This window comes from Amborella trichopoda, chromosome 3 (genome assembly GCF_054954075.1).
Source record: "Amborella trichopoda isolate Santa Cruz 75 chromosome 3, AtrichopodaSantaCruz75HAP2 v2.0, whole genome shotgun sequence".
NCBI classification, from domain to species: Eukaryota; Viridiplantae; Streptophyta; class Magnoliopsida; order Amborellales; family Amborellaceae; genus Amborella; species Amborella trichopoda.
Genome location: NC_142338.1, coordinates 58,871,255 through 58,893,696, shown reverse-complemented (window position 1 = coordinate 58,893,696; position 22,442 = coordinate 58,871,255). Strand labels below are relative to the sequence as shown.

Genomic DNA, 22,442 nt, shown 5'->3' with positions numbered 1-22,442 from the left:
TAAACCAGCCATCTCTTCATCCATCATCTGCTTTGCAGTTTTTTTACCTTTGGTAGCCTTGAGAAATGTTGTCATTTATTTTCTTACATTACTAAGAACACTATTGTACATAGAAACATCTCCCTTAATACCTGCCAAGTGTTGCTTGAACCAATGTACCTCACTACTTATCACTTTTTTACAGTAATTATAAATAAATTTGTTTTTTTTGTTGGGATCAAGTCTAACCCTGTGTTGCCATGCAGGGTCTTATTTAGATCTTGCCATGGTTCAACTGTTTTAATATGTAAATGGTTAAAAATTAACATGACAATTCAACATGAAAAATAATCACTGTGTAATGATAATATGTAGGGGTAGTTCATAAAGTTATATTTATTGTTAATACAAAATACTTCTACTGGTAAAAATATTTTAGTTCCTACTGGCAAAAATAATTTATTTATGCAACATTATAGATAAAAATAGTCTATATCGGCCACTACATATAGAACAAAAAATTTACAATGATATAGTATCAATAAGAAATATATTTACAATGGTATAGTACATATGGACTCGTTACAAATTTTAATTTTGACAAGCATGACTTAGTTCCTACTGGGAAAAAAAATAGAATCAAGAAAAATAGAATCAACATTATAGATAAAAAGAGTCTGTATAAGCCACACTTAGAATCAAGAAAAAAAATTACAACAATATAGTTATCCATAATGCCACCACGTATATTTGGCATAAAAAATATTTACAATGATATAGTCATTCACAATGCCACAAATAATATTTTCAATAATATAGTGGGCACAATCCCAACTCAATTAAAATGATCACAAATAATCATACATCTCAAATACAAAAATGCAAGATAATATAATAAAAAATGCAAGCTCCAAACATGACTACAACTAAATTATCAAAAATATATATACAATTTATGTATCAACATACATTTTTTTGCATTAAAAATTTAATAATACAATTGAAAAATGCATGATAATATAATTATCATAGATGCCACGATTTTTTTATAATCATATTCATACAGTTAATACTAAGAATATACATACATGCCACAAATAATATTTACAATGATATAGTCATTCAAGATAATGTACTGATAAAATATTTATCAACCATATACTTACATTTTATGCATTAAAAATAAAAAAATATAGTTTTACATTAAAATTTTAACAACATGTATTTTTTTGCATCAATAATCTATCAATATGTACTTTTTTGCACTACAAATTTAACAATAAAAATTTAAAATACAGTTTAATTCCTCATGATAATCAAAACTTGGTCATGATTTTCACAATTTTTCAAAAACTCATGATTTTTCAAAAAAATCGATCATAAAAAAAAAAACGCAGCCACAACTCTTCTTCATCCGAAATCGAGCAATAAAAATTGGTTAATTCTAGTAATTACATCCAAAATTAATTGAATTACAGTATTACATTAAAAAAACCCCTAAAATAATTCATAATAGTACTTTAATTCGTATCATATTTGTAGTTTGGCTGAAAAGAAAAAAAACCTAAATGTTCTTCACAAAATCGTGACTCAAAATCGAAAATTCACTACAAATCCACCAAAATCAACACAAAATGTGTACAATTTATGATGAATAATACAATCATGACTAATTTCCCTCTTATTTCATACAAAATAGTGATCTATTTCATCTGTAATTCAAAGAATGACAGAAAAAAGAAAAAAAAAAGCGCATAAAAAATACAGACCCAACCTGACATCAGTCATTTGAACTCGAAAATCCACCTCAAATTGAACAAATTAGATCTAATTGAACACATTTTATGATAAATAACATAATCATGACTAATCTCCCTCTTATTTCATACAAAATAATGATCTATTTCATCTGTAATTCAAAAATGACAGAAAAAAAAAAAAAAAAAAAAACGCACACCCAACCTGACATCAGACATTTCAACTCGAAAATCCACTTCAAATCGAACAAATTAGATCTAATTGAATACATTTTATTATAAATAACACTATAAGGAATCAAAACCCTATAATATCAACAAATTATTTGCAAAAACTTAAATACAATCGATTTAATGGCGAAAAATCGAGGTTCTTACCTGTTTTTCTACAACTGTGGCTTCAAACCCAAATCTGACAGTTAATTGTCCAAAATAATCGCAAATTTTGAATAAGTTCTTCTCAATAACACTCTCAAGATTAATAACCCTCTGATTTTATAAAAAACAATGCCCTATTTTATTTGAAATCAATGAAAAGGCGGAAACCTAAAAAAAAAACTCTTGTTCTTCACAAATCCGATGATTTGTGATCTAAATTGAAGCTGAAAGCTTCAATATATCGAACAATAAAACATGCAAATACTGTAATATTCGAATCAAACTAGTAAAAGCAAAAAAAATGATAAAAAAACTCCAAAATTTGATGATTCAAATGCTTTTATTGTGTCACCCGTGCCTGCTACAGTAACTCGAGCGATTCACCGTTCAGAATAGCTCGGTTCTATCTAGACGTGGGTGATTTCCCGTGTATTGCAGGAACCAGCATGGGGTTGCCGGTTTCTGAGTCGAACCAGGTGAGTCCGGTTGGACTCACTGAGTTTTGAAACAATGGTTGCAACCTTATATATATATTTTACTTAATTTTATTTTTTCATCTATACTTAAGTAACCATAAATGTGGTACTTCAATATCTCACCATCACACACTTATAAAAAATACAAAAAAATGAAAAATAAAAATAAATAAATTTACCACAATCTATCCCAATCTATCCCCGTAATTAGGCTTCCCCATGCATAGTACTAGTCGTGTTCTTATCCCATTACATTCAAAATATCTCTCTTAAAGATGGGCTCTTTGACCTATTTAATGTTCCATATATAATATCTCTCTAATACTGCGATCCGTCTTTATTCTTATAAACATGCGGGTCTTTTAACTTTGGCTTAATAATGTTATATATATAAACATGCGGGTCTTTTAACTTTGGCTTAATAAAGTTATATATATATATATATATATATATATATATATATATATATAGAGTAATAATCCTATAAGTTCCTCCTCCACCCATGTGTATAGGACCCCAAACGATCATCATTAAAGCTAGCACAAATGTTTAGAAAAATTATCATATAGGTGTGAGACTTAACTTTTATATAGATCCGTACCAAATTTAATGGTGATCATTTGGGGTCCTACACACATAGGTGAGGGAGGGTCCTATATGATCATTTTTTATATATTATAATAATAATAATAATAATAATAATCCTTTGAGACTCTCTTACACCTATATGTGTAGGATATCAAATGATCACCATTAAATTTGGTACAGATATTTAGAAAAATTAAGTCATGCACCCATGTGATAACTTTTTTAGATATATGTGTCAAATTTAATGCTGATCCTTTGGGGTCCTACACACATGGGTGGGGTAGGGTCCTATAAGATCATTTATCTCTCTCTCTATATATATATATAGAAAATGATCATGTGAGCCAGTGGGTTCCCCTAAAATATAATACTTGAATGTAAATAAAAAATATATGAGACTATTTTTAAATTTCCAAAATAAACTATGATTTTTCTTTTTTGTTAATTTTTCTTCCACAAATTGGTAGGGCCTGATCCAAATCAAAATTTGACCAATATTTAAAAACTTAGATTGGTTATGTGAACCAGTCATTTGGAAACCTGTCTGGTTTTGCAAATGGCCGATTTCAAAAAGTGCAAAAAAAAAAAAGAGAATTGGCCAATAAAATATTAAAAGTAAGAAATTTTTTTTTTTAAAATAAAGAAAAGAAGGCCTCGACCAACCCGAACAGTTATATTCGAATATTATTCCCTTGCAACATATCTGGATCGGGCAATTCGGATAGGATCTACGGTTCTCGAAACGCCCGTTCAACCGCGAACTTTTTCCTTCGCCGAACTATTACCCCGCTCTGTACTCGATGCCACTCATTTGTTTTCCCTCCCATTTTCGTTTTCATTTAATCATTTTACGTTTACATTTTGTTTTTTAGGGTTTGCCTTCCATTTTTGAGTTGTAAAATTAAAGCAGTGTGATGCCTTAAAGCCATTGCAAGCCCTAATGGCTTCCTCCTTTTTGCGGAAGAAATTTCCCTCAGGTAAATATCACGAACATTGTTTTCCTTTTATTTCAGCAATGAAGACGACTATTTCTTAGTTTATGATGATTTTGGGTTTTACTGGTTCTTGGTTTCTATTTTTTGATTGATTTAAGACCATTTAAACTAGTTTTAGCTGCAAAAATGGGAGAGAGGTTGTATTTGTGTCCTCACTTTCTGGAAATGGCGAGTTAAGGTTTTACTGGTTTAAATTGAGTGGTGATAATTGAGAGAGAGAGAGAGAGAGAGAGAGAGAGAGAGAGAGAGAGAGAGAGAGAGAGAGAGAGAGAGAGTTCATGTAGGAGAACTTGTATGGAGATTGAGCAGAGGAACACTACTCTATATTTTAAGTTAGTCTTTTTAGCACCGTAATTTAACGGGCCGAGGAACACTGCTCTATAATTTAAGTTTATATGTTTAGCACCTGTAAGTTAAATTTATATGTCAACCTAGAACATCATAGGTTTAAAGGGCTGGTTTGTTTGACGGCACGGCGAATGCCCTAAAGGATGGAAGTAGTGAGAAAAGATATAGAGACATTGAGGGTGTGGCCCTTGATAGAGTGGAATGGCACAAGAGGATTTGTTTAGCTGGCCCCAAATAATTGAAAACAGCTCGGATGATGATGATGATGATGTTTAGCACTAAAATTAATGGTACATGATTACTTAGCCCCCATTTCTTTTGTTGCATCTAATTTATGGTGTTCTGTATTATGGGCTAGAGCATGAATTGGATTACCACCAAAGTTTACATTCAAGAGAAGGCTGCACACTAAACACTCCAGAGAAAATTGATATTATGATTTATTATTACTTTTATTTTTTTGGAATTTGAGCATCTTAACCTAGAGTTATCAACCTCGGATTCTTGAGAAAGCATTTTGATCGAATCGAACAATAACTTCCCTGAAAGGAAGAAGCACCATATCCCAATAGGATGAAGTACATTAAAAAAAGGCTTTCCCAAATGGAGGAATTTTTATATTTCATCTATTTTGTCATACAAGGCTTCAATCTGTCCCTTCGTTTCCTATGCTTACTTTTGATTTGGACATAGTATAAAGATTGTGAAGGTTTATTACATCATGATGTGTTCACGAGCTCTTGTTTTCTAACATATTTTATGAACTCTTGGTCACAAGTGGCATGATTCTTAATTGGCAATTTATTGAACCTTGTAAGAGTTTGATTTTATTGGTATTGCTCCCCTACTAGCACTCATCTGTGCAATTCCCTGATAGTTTATCTTCTCTTTATTAACATGGTGATTATGTGTCCTAGACACTACAAGACTCTTATTGGGGAGCTTGGAGCGAAGTCTTCATCACTTACAAAATGCTCGCTATGGTTGTGGCTACTTCAGTAGCTTTTGCAATTCACCACTGTTTGACATCACCGACTTAACGTAAGCAATATTTATCCTTAAATGTGTGGCTTGTGATCTATCACGCCTTATTTCATTTCAAGTTTCTCTAGTAATGATTTAGATGATTTTTCATCATATATGGTCCTTTTCCTTTGGAACTTAATCATAAAAGCAGGATTAACATTGCATAAACGACATATTTATTTATTTGATTACTTGATGTGAAATGTTAATTTTGTCTAGCCAGTGCTACAAGTGTTGATTATCATTTTCGTGTCTAATTTCTTATTTGTTGAATAGTAGTATGGTATTAAAAAAAGTGTTGCCAGTCAGTTTCCTCACCAATTTGTAATTTGTTGTTGTTGGATATCAGTAAGAACTGTAAACAAGTAAAAAGAAAATAATTGTGATATAGTTCGATCAGAAGATATCATGGTGCTTTATCATCTAAATGTATATCTCAACTCTCATCTTTTCATTTTCTTTTCTTGAAAAGATCAAACTATAAACATAATTTTCTCACTCTTGAGCTGATATCGTGTCCATTGCTGTGTTCTTATCAAAGAGTATAGTGCTTTTGATAACTTAAATGTATTAATTTTTCTTTGTTGATATTTGTGGTAATTGGTCTCCTCACCGGGCTTCAATCCATTGAATCACCAATATAGGAAAATCAACAGCATCAAACTTACAAGCCAAAACCTACCAATCCACATGTTTCACCTTCTCCAAATTCAAGATTTGTAAACTATATGAACTTATAATATCTCCAAATCCAAAAAGTTTGAAAGGGCTATCCTCAAGACAGGTACACTGAGTTGTGATATTTAATAACTGCTACTTGAGAAGACAATGCAATAGGTTTCTAAGGAACAGAGATTGCACTGTAGTTTGGGTTTTTTTTTTGGGTAATTATGTAGTTTGGTGTTTAATTTCTGGTTCTTAGCTTTTCTATAGATTTTAATCATTTTTATCCTTCACCTTTGTAAATCTGTATAATTTTTCCATTAATGCTAGCTATATGGTGTGATGGTAGGATCACTTTAATGCATCTTCACACATTTTATTATCTTCCCTTTGCTAGCATTTATAAAGCAAAAAAGCCTCCTTACCATTTGTGCTTCTATGTCATTTATAGACGTCCTCACACATGGTATGCACGTGCTCGGATGAAAAAACGGAATGTTATTTTGCACGTTGGCCCTACAAACAGTGGTAAAACATATCAAGCACTGAAGCGGTTGGTAAAGAGCTCCTCAGGTATATCATAGAATATGCTATTCTATGATAGTCGACCTTGATACTTGTTTACATGCATGATATGTAATAGCATGTAGCATGTTGAATTTCTGGGAACTTCTTAATCAAATTGTTACTCTTTGTTTGATTTCATTATAGGCATATATTGTGGACCTTTAAGACTCCTTGCTTGGGAAGTGGCCAAAACGTTAAACAAAGCAGGAGTTCCTTGTAGCCTGGTGACTGGACAAGAGAGAGAGGAGATTGATGGTGCTAAACACAAAGCTGTGACTGTTGAGATGGCTGATGTAAATTATGATTACCGATGCGCAATAATTGATGAAATTCAGGCATGTTGTTTGGGGATACTCTGCTTTTCCATTCTTGTGTTAACTCTGTGGCCCGGCATGCTATGTAGATTTTCTTTTTAATCATACACGAGTCATCTAGGTTCTTTGCCTGCCTTGATCACTGTATTATCTGATAAACTATCATTCACCATGTTTTCGGACGTATAATGTGGAGTGTATTTGTGTAATTTTTTTCATGTTGGGTATCGTGTTACTTGTTTAGCTGAGGTGCTACATAATAACTATTGGAACTTGATTGAATGATACCTAATAATATATGGAGGTTTTCTTTTTGATGCTAGAAGTTTCCGCTTTCGTAGATAAGGCAATTCAGTTGTTAGGCATGCCGAGTTCTTTCTATTATTTGCAGATGCTTGGATGTTCAACGAGGGGTTTCTCGTTCACACGTGCATTATTAGGGATTTCTGCTGACGAACTGCATTTGTGTGGGGATCCTGCTGCTGTTCCACTTATTCAGGAAATCCTTGCAGTTACTGGTGATAAAATCGAGGTAATATATTTATTTAGTAGATATAAGACTAGATGTTATTTCCAGTCACTTTGGATTTGAATTTCTGATTTCCATTTTGTCTGGGTGAAGGCCTCCTAAACAACTGAATGATGCTTCTACATTACTTTTGTATGAGATGGCATTGTTTGGTTGGAAATTTCACGTGTTAGCTTGCTTACAATAAGTGATCTGATTGTGATTATGTTTGTGTTTGTTTGATCTCTTTGCAAGGTGTCGGATGCATTTGATTTTTTGCTATTGCCATCATGCTCCATTGCACTCCCTGTGTGCATGTGTTTGACATGCATTGACACTGACATTAGTTTTATTCCTATGCCACTCTGAGTTTGTAGTTTTCATATTACTATATCGGCTGGTATATATCTATATGTACACACAGGCATTATGGGATGTGTTCACCCACATTTTAAGATCTCTTATTTGTATTCTTTCAGGTTCAACGTTATGAACGATTATCACCACTTATTCCTTCAAAGGCTCCACTTTGGTCCTTTTCTGACATACAAAGAGGTGACTGTATTGTTACATTTTCACGCCGTTGTATATACAAACTAAAGGTGAGAAAGCCGAAAGTCTGTTTTATTTGACTTGAAAGTTTATTACCAATAGCAGCTCCATATTTCTTCCGTCTTTCTGTAACTTTTCCTAGTTGTTCCTGCTCCTACTTGTTAGACAGTGAACCAAATTGCACACATCAAATCTATAGTGTGAACTGTGGACATACATTAGGAGGCTCTTAATTATAGGTAGGAAACTTTTCTTGCTGTTCGAACATTAAGATCCCATAAAAGAAGATCAAGGTATGAATATTATTGTTGATTTTTTTATTTAATAAAAAAAATGATCAGTTACAAGAATATACATGTCAGAGAAACCTTATGGTATTATCTTTCATGGTTGGTGCATTCTGCAATAGAGCAGACTCTTTTTCTCACTTGGGTTCTGATCTCTTTCTCACCGAGAAACCCTTAACATGGCTTCTTCTCATTAGGATGTGCTATATACCCCTCACACTTTCGATAATCTAAAATTGAATGAAAACCAGGTCGGTGATTTGTCTTCCCTCTGGACCCCACCAAAATCGTATGAGATGTGCTGAATTGCTCTCATGATCAGAACGGCAAGAAATGAGTCTTTCTTTCATTAGAACTTTTTATTGGTTGCGTCCCATACCTTTCATGCCAAGTTGTTCATTGGGTACTTAATAGTTCGTGTAATATAATGAAAGCATGAAAGTATTTCTGTATGATATATTTCTGGTTTTTTTAGTGGTTGTCATTGCATTTCCTTCTATTTCCCTTGACCATGTTTTTCCTCTTATATCTTGCTTTTTGCATGCCCTGATGTGATCATATGAAATTCATATGAAACTTCTTGCTCTTGAACTTTCGAAGACTTTGGTATCATCAGTTATTCTATTTATTTTCTTCTTTGTTTTATCTATACCGTTGTTAATTTTTATGCATGTTTCATAACTTTTTTATTTTTTTTGTTGGATTTAAGTAGAAAAAGATTGAAACATCTGGAAAGCATATGTGCTCGGTAGTGTACGGTTCCCTACCTCCAGAAACTCGAACCCGGCAGGTATGCTGTTCTCACTTAGGTAGATTTTATGTTTTGTGATCCACAGCAGTCGAACTAGTTATATTTGAAATTTTCTGCAAATTAGATAGGATATTATTGGACTTATCATTATTAAAAGGGAAAATTTCGTATAGAACCCTAATTTCTCGTATTATTTCATGGTAGACCCTACTTCCGTTTTTCTTTCAAGCGGCGTAAGAAAACCCTTAAAGATTCACCATACCCCCTCATCTCTTATCTCCCTCTTTTATTGACTTTTGATCAAAAAAATTAGCCCCAACAAATCTTTTTATACCATTTCAACCCAAAAATGTTTTTAATTGGTGGAAAGGGAAAAAGAGGGTTAAAAAAGTTTTTTTGATGAAATGGTATAAAAAGATTTGTTGGGGCTAATTTATGTGGTCAAAAGTCAATAAAAGAGGGAGAGAAGAGATGAGGGGGTACCGTAAAATCCTTAGGGATTTCCTTATGCCGCTTGAAAGAAAACGAAAAGAGGGTCTATCATGAAATAATATGAGGAATTAGGGTTCTATATGAAATTTTCCCTTATTAAAAACATTCACCTTGTATCTTATGTTACATTCACCACATTTTGGCAAGTTCCCTACTTGGCTCCAAAAGGATATTAAGATCTGTTACAACATCCTTGCACTTCAACAGCATTTTCACATTCATTGATAGATTAAATTAGAACACCAAAGCATGTATCATGATAATGTATCTTGCTATAATTTGATTTGGTATTACCTTTTTTCGCTGCTTTTGAAAACAAACTTCTCTTTCCTCTTTCTCCAATTGCTTTGGGAATTTTTGCTCGCATGGTTGATTGATGTCGTGTGCTGTTACTTTGTGTCCCTTCCTCTATCAATCTATCTTTTAGTGCTTTTCATAGTTCATATTATATTTAAATATGGTTTCACTTTGTATTGTCAGGCATCCTTGTTGGGCAGATTGTCAATGTAGGGCATTTTCGTCTTGTGAAACTTTGATGCTTTTAGTTGTTTTTTTTTTTTTTTTGAGAGAAAGTTGACATTTGGTGCTTTTAGTTGTTATAGTTCATGTTTTTGACTTTATTATGTTTGTAATGACTGGCTAAGTGGGTCTGTTATTTAGGACTGCAGGCAACAATGTTCAATGATGAAAGCAGTGAGTTTCATGTTCTTGTCGCAAGTGATGCTATTGGAATGGGTCTTAATTTGAACATTCGTAGAGTTATATTCTCAACAATGGAGAAATTCGATGGTGTCCAAATCCGGGAACTCACCGTGCCAGAAGTTAAACAGATTGCAGGTCGTCAATCTTTCTACTGCTTTTAAGTTGCACATTTGATGTTTTAGCATATTTACTCTCTGCTTTGTTGTAATTGTATGTATTTACCCTATCCTTGACTTTTTTCAGGGAGGGCTGGAAGGTATGGTTCTAAATTTCCTTCTGGGGAGGTTACTTGTATAAATAAAGATGATCTGCCTTTACTTCATTCCTCACTCCAATCTCCCTCACCTATCTTAGAGGCAAGTTATTATAATGTTCTGTTCCTGCTATTAATATTTATAACTAGTAGATCCATGATTTAAATCTCCTAGTGCTAATGATGGAATTAGTATTTAAATGTTTGAGAGCATCCCTTTGCATTGATAATCGAAGTTATTGGTTCATGATCAATTACCTTAATGTGTTTTTGCAGCGGGCTGGATTGTTTCCATCATTTGATCTTTTGCTATTATACTCTCGTTTACATCCAACCATTGGATTCCACTCCATGTTGGTAGGATACATACCAAACTTGTACTCCCATATTATGTTTTCTCCTATTGTTTGATGCCATGATTTATGGGAACAAGATATTGAGTTTGTTTTTAATGCTACTATCCAAAGAAAAAAAAAAGTGTCTGATTTGAATGCTTCCCAGAAGCATTTCCTTCCCTTAGAATATTTTTTCTTGTATGGGCTGTTCGCGTAATTTCTGTGCCTTACAAAACAGAAAAATGGTGGGGCTTGCCCTGGTAAAAAATGCAATGCCAGATGCAGCTTCAAGCAAAATTGATATCCTTGTGACCAGATTCTACCGATGGAGCAGTAATTTGTAGTTGGGTGTATACTGCTGTAATTGATAAAGTTACCATGCTGCTATCCAAACAATAGCATTCATTTCTTAACCTAGATTACTAGTTAGAAAAAGCCAGTAGTGAAGCATACAACCTTTTGGTCTTTATAAGAATGCAAGTTAAACTAGTTTTGCTCCAAGTAAGCAATCTTTGTGGTGGATGAGACAGAATTCATGGCATGGAGCCCCCGCAAGATATGGTGTTTGGTGGAGTTCACATGGGGTTTTAACTAAGAGTTTCGATCGTTTGATAACAGTTCCCAAGGAACCCTAGACCATCTGGTGTGGGATGTATCCCTGGGAGGCGGCATCTTGCTGCTGATGTAATTGTTGTTATGTCTAACATCTTCATTTGGTTGTACCTCAAGTGCAGCTCAATGTATTTTTCTGTTGAAATTGTGAGAAACATCCTACCTCGTTCACAGGGAGCCTGACTCAAAGCCTAACGCTACTGGAATGAACAGTGACTTGTCTGGTTTTAAGTACTTGGATTCATACCTTTGACAACTCCCCATAAACTGACAAATTTCTTGAGTGAGAAAGACAGTAAATCATTAGGAGCACATAAAAATGTTCCTCCTAAAGTAGCTGTGTTATTACAAATAACGTAAAAGTCCTTTTCTAGGTTCTAGGAGCAAATCATTCTCAATGGCAGTATCTTTGTAGATTTGGCTAGTGGTGATGATCTTCTTGAATTTTCTAACTTAGGAGTACGCATTCTGCAGAATTCTTTTTTGTATCTAGTCCAGCGTTTTAAAAAACGCCGAGTCGAATCGGACTCGCCCGGTTCGACTCGGAAATCGTGAAAAGGGACCGGATCGCCCAAAAAATCGGAAATCGTCCGGTTCTAGAGAGAACCGGACGATTCTGTACAGTGATTCACTGTACGGAATCGGCGAGTCCGAACAGTGAATAGGCGATTCCGTACGGATTTTTTTTTTTTTTTTTTTTGTTTGTATTTTTTGTAATCCATGATAGATTTTTTTGTAATACTTGATCGATTTTTTTCTAATCCATGATCGAATTGTTTTTGTTTTTTTGTAATCCATGATCGAATTTTTTGGTTTTTTGTAACCCATAATAGAATTTTTTGTAATCCATGATCGAAATGTTTGTTTTCTTTTCTTGTAATCCATGATCGATTTTTTTGTTTTTTTTTTTTTTTTGTAACCCATGATAGAATTTTTTGTAATCCATGATCGAATGTTTTGTAATACATGATCGAAATGTTTGTTTTTTTTTTGTAATCCATGATCGAAATGTTTCTTTTTTTTTTTGTAATCCATGATTGAATTTTTTGTTTTTTGCTTTTTTTGTAACCCATGATAGAGTTTTTTGTAATTCATGATTGAATTTTTTGTAATCCATGATCGAACTATTTTTTTCTTTTTTTGTAATCCACGATTGAATTTTTTGTTTTTTTTTGTTTGTTTTTTTTTGTAATCCATGATCGAATTTTATGTAATCCATGATCGAATTTTATGTAATCCATGATCGAATTTTATGTAATCCATGATTGAATTTTTTGAAAATTTGTGATTTTTTTTGTTTAATCCATGATCGAATTTTTTTTTGTAATCCATGATAGAATTTTTTGAAAATTTGTGATTTTTTTTTTAATCCATGATCGATTTTTTTGAAAATTTGTTATTTTTTTTTTTTAATCCATATTATTCAAAGAGAAAACGAGAGAGATGATGATTCTGATGGCCACCCTATCCCAGCCATATTATTCACATATCGAGTCCCAACAGCAACAGTGTAGGGATGAGCACGAAATACTGTAAATTAAATGCTGAATGGCGGTTCATGCAGGGAAAGAACATATCAATATTCGCATATTCATTCAAAAACATGAAAATTCTTAATGGAGTACCCTCATTTTTTATTGAATTCCTAAAAAACAATATTTATAATGAATTTTAATAATTTTTTCGAATTTTTTTTAAGCTTTATTCTGACCGATTCACCCGATTCCCAATCCGGATCGTCAATTCGCCGATCCGGATCGGTTTTTTGGAAGCCCGATCTGGGTCACCGATCCGTTTTTTAAACCATTGATCTAGTCTAATGGGCTTCATTTGAATTTTCAAATAGTACTTTCAGCAACATTCTTAAATGCACTCAGCAGAAATATTGTGGAATTAATCTTTTTCCAAACTTCACTTATGGCTAACAACTGATGTTTCTTTTTAGGAACAATTCCTTGGGAAGGCAAAATTATCTCCAAACTACTTCATTACAAATTATGAGGATATTTTGGTATGCAATATTCCTTCTAAACCTCAATGTGACTGCAGATATAGGCACTTGAGCAAGGCTATCATCATGAACTAGTCCTGATTGGTGTGTCATAGATAGGGCACTCATTTCTTTTTAATGAAATATGTGCAGTTATCGCTTCTATTGTTTAAAGCTAATTGTACAGTTGCACATTTTTTGCAAATGATATTAGTTTTTTAGATATTAATTTTTGCCTGCTGTCTGACCACAGAAGGTTGCAATGGTGGTTGATGAAATGCCTCTAGGTTTGCAAGACAAATACCTTTTTTGCATCAGGTATTTTTCTTTAGTATATTACATGACTACTAATTGGAGTTGAAATGTAAATTTGACAATATGGTAATGCTAAATGTAATAGATGATGTATGTGTAACAACACCTTACATGCTGCCCTTGGTTCTGATTAGATAGTTTGAGGCTGTTTTGCTAACTTTAATTTTCCCATTCCAAGTTTCTCCTAAATGCCAACTGACCATGTAAGAGCTTTGGACCGGTCTGTTGGCTGCAATGGGTCTTGCTATCATGTTCTTTATAAATATCAATGTTCATATGCAAATGGACCTAAACCTGAATTAATTGAGGCAGCTTGCAGGTTCAGGCTTTAATCCAACTATTTAGGCAGGAGAGACCCGTGCCCTTTTCTTCTAATTGTTAATGTTGACAAAATTAGTTTTGGGTCATTTTTAAATGGCCAAGGCAGACTGCATATTGAGTCTGATTTTAGAAATGCTGATGTTCACACTCTTTGCAGCCCAGTTGACATGAATGATGATTTATCAGCACAGGGTCTTACACAGGTAAAGTCTGTATGTTATGGTTTGATTGCTTTCTTAGCGAGCCGACCCCAATTAATTGGGAAAGGCTATGATGGCGATGATTGCTTTCTTAGCACAAGACATTTTATGAATCTGTTTGGGTGAATCAGTTTGCAGAAGGCTATGCCAAGAAAGGCATTGTTCGACTCAAAGAGATTTTCACTCCTGGAACCCTCCTGGTACCAAGAACACAAAATGAGCTCAAGGATCTGGAATCCATACACAAGGTAATTTTCTTTTCAAGTGTTTAGGTGACTTTTTGGCAGTTCTCTTTTTCCTAAAATATTAAGAAAGTAAAAAGGTACTAAACGAAAAAGGTACTAAAAAAATTAAAACTGTTTGAAAAGATTGTGTATTGAACAAATCCATTTGTAAATTCCATTTGATTCTACCCAACAGTCCTAGCGAAGGCTGGAAAGTGTGTTTCAGACCGAATTTGGTAGAAGTTGTCTGAAATCTTAGTTTAAGTTGAAGGGGTTTGGAGTATGTATCATTGAAATCTGAATTTGTGCATAGTGAACAAGCATATCATACACCTGTACTTCCTATTATTTATCTTCAATCTTCTGTTGCCAATGTTGTCCTGGAGGTACTGGAGCTGTACGTGTGGCTGAGTTTTCGTTTGGAGGATAGCTTTCCAGATAGGGAGTTGGCAGTTTCTCAGAAGGCAATGTGCAGCTTGTGAGTAGTTTATCAAGCCCTTGGAGCTAAATTTATTGGGATTGTCTACAAAGAGACCATTTGTCTTTTTTACATATGAAGGTCACAATCATTCCCACACATTAGATATCAAATTGGATGGCTGGTGTTGAGTCACAAAGTTTGAGATTTATTTTTTGGAACTTTGTGTCTACCCAATGACACTCTTACAACCACCCATTTTGAAATATAAGGGATAAAAATAATTGTGACCTCCATGTACAAAAGATAAATGGTCTCTTTGTAGATAAGCCCAAATTTATTTATTTGTTTGGGGCTTTTTCATCAGAATCATGAAACAAAAAATTGTTTCTGTTTGGGTCTTAATACTTGATTGAAGTGATCTAACTTGTAAACAGATCTTGACCTGAATTTGCAGGCATATTTTCTGTGGGGTTTCCTTTTTAAAAATAACCTTTTTTTCATCCTGAATTTGGATCTGAATTTTTTTTCCCAAATTTGGCAGCAATGCTCAATTTTGATCTTCTTTCCCCCTTTTCTCAATAAATATGTGAAAAAGAAATCCAGCCCTGTATCTGGTATTTCACTTGCCTGTCAAAATTCATATTGAGAATTGAAATTTAACACCTGGCTCATCATTTGGAATTTTCTAAGTAGCAAGAGGTGATTATGTTAAGTCTATAGAGCTTTGAATGATAAGCAAGCGTGCTTTTGGTATTACTAGATTGATAGAAGAATTTTTGGAGAGACTGGGATACCAGAGACCTAGATCGAGAAAGCTCCAAAGGAAGTCTGCTCTTCCTCAAATTGATTCACCGTAATTCTAATGTAAATTTTGTCCTCTCGGAGCAATCAGTTCCGTGTAGCCTATACCTGGTTCTAATTTAACTGCAATAATAAACTATCTTTTTTCCATTGGCTGAGTGCTTGGACTTTGCTTTAGACTTCCAAATGTACAAAGTTCATCGTCTGAAATGGGATGAGCGGTCATTGTAAAATACATATGGATATGTCGAATTTCATATATGGACTATTGGGAAATTTAATTTTTATGGAAAAATATGGTAAACTCAGACTCCAGTATTAGCTCAGCCAACATAAAGACCCAATATTTTGTGCATTTACATACGGCCCCCGTAAATTTATGTTTTTACCTCTTTATGTGTGTGTTGCATGTAGCATAACTTAACCTATGTTTCGTAATTTCTTTTAATGAAATATCACTTCTTTGGATTGCATACTTTAAGATGGTTTATATTCAATACACAGATATCTTTAGCTCTCAGATGGATTGTCAGATATAAGGGGCGTTACAAAGCTCAGGAACCAAATAAATACAACACTCCCAAGTGCCTGATTTTACATCTAATGAACAAGGCTGATAGCAGCCTCCTCACCAAAAGGAGTTGGTCTTATTGCATACTTTAAATGGTGTTCATTGTATAAGTTTCTTTTATTTTGGGAGCATTTCAACGAACCCTTCTGAGCCATCAGATGCAGACTTTGATTGCTGGGGTTCATTATCCCTCCTCTCGAAGTATGTCAAAAATTTAGACAGACTTTGTGCCGAGGAATCACACCCCAGCCATCCCCAAGATCCAACAGCTTCAGAGGGTGAAAGCGCTATTGTAAAATTTCCTTCTTAATATTTCTTCCATAAAATCTGCAGATGTACCTCAGCATAAGCCATTCTGAAATCTCTCTCGCTCTCTGATGCCAAAAATTACTAAAATCATCTATGCAGCATCGTTTAATCCCCTACAATAGATTACATGAATGAGAATGTCGCCCATTTGTCTCCCAGTTTCACTTTAGATGGTCACCATATGAAGACATGCAGTCTGAAAGATTAGATACAAGCGTTATAGCATAAATCAGTTTGAATCAGAAGCTAACTTCTTTTTCTCCAGCAATGCAATACACTTCCTCTTGAAGCTTAAGGGGATCAGGGTGCAATATTTTTGTCGTAGATATTACCCTGATATCTCAAGGTTTTTAGCCAACCATTGTGCGCTTCCGGCCTCTTTGTCGCACTGTAACAAAAGCGAGGTGACATTATGTTGTGCTTATGGTCTTCTAAGAAATATTATTAGTTTTATTTCTAATAATGGAAGATGCTACCATCCACTGTAAGTGAAAGTGCACAGTAAGTGAAAGTGCCTGTAAGTGAAAGTGCTACGGTCTTGGCTCAAGGGCTCCCTACTATCCTGTCGAACTTAGACTGTTGGGATAGCATGACAAATATAAATTCCAATTTTGTTTAGAGTTTGGTTTGAGCTGAAAATTTTGAGGGTGTGGTGTCACCCTCACGAGCCTAAAAAATATATAAAAGATAACTTTTAAAAACTGAAATAACCAAAATACCCCTGTGATATTTCAGGGGTTTTATGATTATTTTGTTTTGAAGAATTTTTATATATTTTCAAATGTATGAGGGCACCGTGTACCTTCAATATTTGAGCTCATTCTAATATTTAATAAAAAAGAGTCAAAATTCATATGCTAACACATGCACCCAATTGTCCAATGAAGATTAAGCAGTTGGGAGCCATGAGCGAAGTACTGTAACACTTCATGCATGAGCAATTTTCATCTTTTTCCTTTGATAAATAAATGATGTCTACCAAAAAATACAAAACTTCGTGTTTAGAAAAGAGGAAAAATTATGACAAGAAAGACCTTGAGCAAGCTTGTTGAGGGTCGCACACCATTGCTTTGAGGACTTCCTATATGCAACCAGTATCCGATCCATCTGTTCAAGTTTGATTAAATTGTGAGAAAGTTGAGGTATAAAAATACCAAAGAACCAAGGGATAGAATATTTATCTGAGAGTGAGAGAAAGAGATTACCACATTGCCGCATGAAGAATGCATGGAGATCAGAGCTCTCTCAAGTACGTACAAATCCACGGCTTTATCCTCAGAAAGGGTAGAAGTGAAACTGAGACCGAAGTCAATAAGAACCTGAAAATGAATATGGCGTTTTTTGGTCAATGCAAATGGCGTGAATTTGCTGAAATCATTTAATTAATGAAAAATGAACATCAGTGATGGCATGAGGGGTTACACCACAACGGCGATTATCCAATATCAAAGGATAAACCTCATCCCATGCCTACCATACTCGAAGAGGAAGAAAAACATCGAAACATTCCCTTTATGTGTGTGTGTGTGAGCGCGCGTGTGTGTGTGTGAGAGAGAGAGAGAGAGAGAGAGAGAGAGACCGACCAGATTATTCGTGCTACTTTGAAGCAGCATATTTGAAGTTGTCAAGTCCCCATGAACCAGGCCTCCATCATGTAGCTTTCCTATCGCATTTCCTATCTGTCCAGCAATATCATTTATACGTTCCTCTACCACACCAGTCAATCCAAAGTCTAAAAGAACATCTTTCACAGATGGTCCTTCAATGTACTCAAACGTGAGTGTGTGTAGCAAAGGATCCACAGCATATAGAGCAGGTGTGGCCACACCAAGTCTTCTTGCTTTAGTCATGCAACGGGCCTCCTAAAATTAGAATTATAATTATATATCATCTGCATGCTCAAAAAGAAACCAACATAGTTCGTTTTTATACAGGTAAACTATGAAAAGCTAAAGCTAAAAAAATTTATATCCGGAGCATGAAAAAAAATGACTGATATGTGCTACATTGCTCATCACTCTCTCTCTCTCTCTCTCTCTCTCAAAGGCTCTCCTCCAGGGAGGAGACAATATGATGCTTTATGGTTCCAACCTGTCATGTTGAGAGGGAGAGAGAGAGAGAGAGAGAGAGAGATGGTCTTTTTCAAAAGACGACAAAACGATATTGCTCAAAACATTTGGATTGAGATATACTGTTAAAAGTAAAGACTTAAGTACTTGCTGGCCAGGCTTGAAACCATTTGCAAAACTCACCGCATTCAAACGTTTCAGTGTCAGTTTCGAATCAAGGGTTGGGTGCCTGTACTTCTTGGAGAATCTTTCCTTAATGATGGACCTCCTTCCCATGAAGGTTGACTCAAATACTCTCTGCAAAAGCCAATATTAAATCCACATTAAAGAACCAAACAAAGCAGAACCAAGAATCAAACCTAGTATCACCTCTGTTCTTTCCACTTTAATCCTTTTATTACATCCAAGAAAAAGATAACACAAATTTGAGAAGAGAAAGACACCCTTACAGCTTCTGCTCCCTGCTTCAGAAGCACCCGAAAACCATCTTCCTCTTTTGAATCAATATCCATTTGTATGGCCTTTAACTAGCTGGTCTGCAGATGTATGTACTGGGGATGATCAGAGTTTCATGGGGATTGCATATGCATAAACACTCAATCACTGTAAGGATCATACCAGCATATTTTTCTGTAGGGAGATCAGAGGTAATAAACTCCGAACAGTAGAGGAAATTGTCGAAACTATCTAGTTTTGGTTCCTCACATGAGGGTTTAGTTTGTATTTGGACCACAATGACAATTCGCTGTATTGCTCATGCACCAAACTATGCAAGTTTTAATGTCTATTTGGATAGCGCTATGCATGGTCCTCACATGAATAGCGCTATGCATGGTTCTCAAGATAGGTTTCTCTAACATGTAGCACAAACTCGACCATTCTTTGTCTATTATATTAAGGTAGAAAGTTTGCCTACAAGAGTTCATCAAGCAAATATTCACAAGATTCGCATATTTCATGGGTGAAGAAAGAATAATCTTTATAATTATTTTCTCTGGTTGCCCATTGTATTCCCTTGCAAACCGTGTAAAAATGGAACTAAAAGCCTTTTGTGTCATGCTCAAATTTTCCTTTTTCAATGCCCTAGGTTTCCAACAAAGCAATTCGTTCTAAGTGAAGCGTGTGAAACTTAGTAAGTCAATACGATTTTTGTCCTTTGCATTGACAACAAAAAAGTCAGTACATCCCTAACTACTCATGGTTCTTACTTAGCAGTTAAGTTCTCATTGTATTGCATGAAATGGTGCTAGCATATTCAATGGTCCATTTGATTCTAGATAAATAATAGACAAGAAAAACTAGATGTAGCTTAAAAACAAAAGTTTCACTTCATAAAATAGAAACACAAATTATAAGAAGAAAAAGTGCTACAACATTCAACATGTGAACAAAGTCTAACCAGCCTGAGTATGTGAGCCGATTTGCAGTCTCATATGACGTCCAAGCTGCTTCTGACTCTCTGCACGATTCATCAACTGCTCAATCCTCTCCTTTTCTTTCCTCATATTCATCCTGTCAAGCTCCTCCCTTAGGATTCGAAAAGTATTATACTTTGGAACCAACCCCCTGATAACCATTTCTTCAAAAAACAAGCATGCCCCATCTAACTTACTGGCCCTACAAAGTCCATGCACCAAGAGAGAGAAAGTTCCAAGATCAAGGCTGATATCCTTCCTTATCATATCATGCAATAAATATTCAAGAACCTTCATCCTTCCTTTTTTGCAGAACATTTTCAGCAGAGGTGTATAGGTTCGAATGTCAGGCTTACAAGAGCTTTCTTTCATCTCTCTAAGAACCTCCAGAGCCTCCTCTTCTTGAGAATGCTCGCAAATAACCGAAATCAATGTATTATATGTTGTAAGACTTGGTGTAATTCCATTATTAGGCATCTCCTCAAAAATAGTTCGAGCATCTCGGAGTCGACCTGCTTTCCCCAATATAAAAATCAAAGAATTATAGAACAAAGCATCTGGGGTGCAACCACTTTTCTTCATCCGTTCATAGATTCGTAAAGCCTCTTGGGTCTCTTTTGCCTTCCCAAAAGCATGCATTACAACTGTATAAGTGACCACACTTGGGGGGCACCCCTTCGCTTCCATCTCATTAAGAAGGGCCTCAACATTTTGAAAATCATGCAAAGAACAATAAGCTTCGACTAAACTAGTGTATGAAATTACACAAGGATTGAATCCATATCCCTTCATTTCCCTCATAGTCCACTCAGCCTCTTCCAGGCGCTTAGCTTTACACCATCCATGAATCAGTACATTGAAGGTGTGAGCATTAGGGGGTATCTCCCTCCCAAGCACCAAAAATAGATCTCTAGCACGCTCCACATTACGTTCCTTACAAAGAGTATCCAGAACTACATTCATAGAAGAGGTATCTTTCCTTAAACCTAAACTCTCAATCCCATAGAACACATCTATAGTATCCTTCCATTTACCAGCACCCGATAATCTCCTCATCATCTTACTCACTGTAGATAGAGAAATCAACCCTCCTATTTTCCTCATCTCCTCCACTATATCCCACATCTTATCAAATTGCTTCATTTTCCCAAGAATATCAACCATCATATCATATGTTTCAGTTGAATTCACAAAACCCACTTGCTTACTAGCCCATCTAAAGAAATTCAAAGCTGAAATCCAATCGTCATTATATCTCCGGAGCACTTTGTTCACTAAAGTCTCTGAAACTTTGACACCACAATTGTCTAAGGCCCTCCAAAGATCTTCAGGGGAATCACGCAGATTCTCCAACAATGAACCAATTTTATCAGTATCCTCAGAGGAAGAAACCCGAGAAATAGTTTTATGGTCAAATTTCTCCAAATTATCGATCCAATCAACTTTCTTTACTCCATTCGCTGGAAGCACGAAATCATCATCCATGTAATCAACAAAAGGCTCCACCTTTGGGTTTTTAATCCATTCAGGGAGCTCAGAAGACTCACTAAAGTTGCAGAAACCGCGTAAAGCTCCATTTAAAAGTCCATTAATGGAGTTTGCAGCAGTGAAACAAGTTTCCAAAGTCTCCAAAAAGTAAACGGACCCAAAAACCCAAATACCCCTAGGAACAATATGTCTTGCTAACATGGTGGAGGAAACCCCAGATTCAGAACCAAAAAAATCTCAAGAGATGAAGATACATGCCCCAAAAACAATGGAAAAAACAGAAATCGACAGAAGACCATGCATAGAACACGATTTACGCAGTAAAAATAAGAGAGAGTAAAGAAAATAGATTATCTTCCGTTCTTTTAAATGGAAGCAAACAAATATCTATCAAAAAAAAAGAGAACAATTCGGAAAAATACCTGCTAACGAAACAGCTCCAAGCTCTCTCCGCGGGTGAACTTGTTATATGATCAAACGAATTTACTTGGCTTTATGACCCCTGCACTATTTAAAAATGACAAAGAGATCCCAATATTGCTCTGCCTAACAATTACCAAAATAACCTTATCCCTAACTCAAAGGACCAATTCATAAACGATTATTAGCCCTTAACGGCCATTTTTCATACCTTGCGAAGAGCCCCGTGTTAGGAAAGAAAAGTCTAAATTGCCCATAACTTCTCACTCAAAGACCAGCCTACCATGGTTTCTCGCAAAGCATAATAGGCAATTT

The 22,442-nt window shown here is 35.0% G+C and overlaps 2 protein-coding genes across 10 annotated transcripts; one reads left to right on the top strand and one right to left on the bottom strand.

Moving 5' to 3' along the window:
* Positions 1 to 3,708: 3,708 nt before the first annotated feature.
* Positions 3,709 to 16,752, top strand: ATSUV3 (ATP-dependent RNA helicase). Of its 5 annotated transcripts, none has more exons than XR_016051981.1 (16): positions 3,709 to 4,155; positions 5,439 to 5,562; positions 6,662 to 6,783; positions 6,922 to 7,112; positions 7,483 to 7,623; positions 8,079 to 8,201; positions 9,151 to 9,228; positions 10,342 to 10,518; positions 10,627 to 10,739; positions 10,913 to 10,993; positions 13,529 to 13,594; positions 13,827 to 13,891; positions 14,367 to 14,412; positions 14,541 to 14,657; positions 15,020 to 15,111; positions 16,360 to 16,752. XR_016051981.1 is itself a non-coding variant. In XM_020664226.2 (16 exons), exons 1-16 carry the CDS (start codon positions 4,119 to 4,121, stop codon positions 16,367 to 16,369), a joined length of 1,575 nt encoding a protein of 524 aa, XP_020519885.1. In that variant the 5' UTR covers positions 3,709 to 4,118; the 3' UTR covers positions 16,370 to 16,752. The 5 variants fall into 5 exon arrangements, 4 of the variants coding, with proteins under 4 accessions (XP_020519885.1, XP_006839004.2, XP_088717894.1 ...); XM_020664226.2 differs by having other exon boundaries at positions 10,350 to 10,518; XM_006838941.4 differs by lacking the exon at positions 16,360 to 16,752 and adding an exon at positions 15,815 to 16,150 and having other exon boundaries at positions 10,350 to 10,518.
* A 61-nt stretch (positions 16,753 to 16,813) lies between these two features.
* LOC18429657 (Protein kinase superfamily protein) lies at positions 16,814 to 22,165 on the bottom strand. Of its 5 annotated transcripts, none has more exons than XR_016051980.1 (7): positions 20,204 to 22,165; positions 19,254 to 19,340; positions 18,988 to 19,101; positions 18,319 to 18,626; positions 17,941 to 18,054; positions 17,770 to 17,842; positions 16,814 to 17,123 (listed from the first exon to the last, which is right to left on the bottom strand). XR_016051980.1 is itself a non-coding variant. In XM_088861765.1 (7 exons), exons 2-7 carry the CDS (start codon positions 19,314 to 19,316, stop codon positions 17,086 to 17,088), a joined length of 681 nt encoding a protein of 226 aa, XP_088717891.1. In that variant the 5' UTR covers positions 19,317 to 19,340; positions 20,204 to 22,165; the 3' UTR covers positions 16,814 to 17,085. The 5 variants fall into 5 exon arrangements, 4 of the variants coding, with proteins under 4 accessions (XP_088717891.1, XP_088717892.1, XP_011621659.1 ...); XM_088861765.1 differs by having other exon boundaries at positions 18,319 to 18,597; XM_088861766.1 differs by having other exon boundaries at positions 18,319 to 18,597; positions 19,254 to 19,355; positions 22,130 to 22,165.
* Between the last annotated feature and the right edge of the window lie 277 nt (positions 22,166 to 22,442).

Bases quoted from the DNA above. Each gene is read 5' to 3' on its own strand.
- ATSUV3 (XM_006838941.4), top strand. From the start codon at position 4,119: ATGGCTTCCTCCTTTTTGCGGAAGAAATTTCCCTCAG. The intron at 8,202-9,150 runs GTGAGAAAGCCG...GGATTTAAGTAG, and splicing joins GTTGTATATACAAACTAAAG to AAAAAGATTGAAACATCTGG. The intron at 14,413-14,540 runs GTAAAGTCTGTA...TGGGTGAATCAG, and splicing joins CAGCACAGGGTCTTACACAG to TTTGCAGAAGGCTATGCCAA.
- LOC18429657 (XM_088861765.1), bottom strand. From the start codon at position 19,316: ATGGATATTGATTCAAAAGAGGAAGATGGTTTTCGGGTGCTTCTGAAG. The intron at 19,102-19,253 runs GTAAGGGTGTCT...TGGCTTTTGCAG, and splicing joins TGAAGCAGGGAGCAGAAGCT to AGAGTATTTGAGTCAACCTT. The intron at 18,598-18,987 runs GTGAGTTTTGCA...TTCTAATTTTAG, and splicing joins CACTGAAACGTTTGAATGCG to GAGGCCCGTTGCATGACTAA.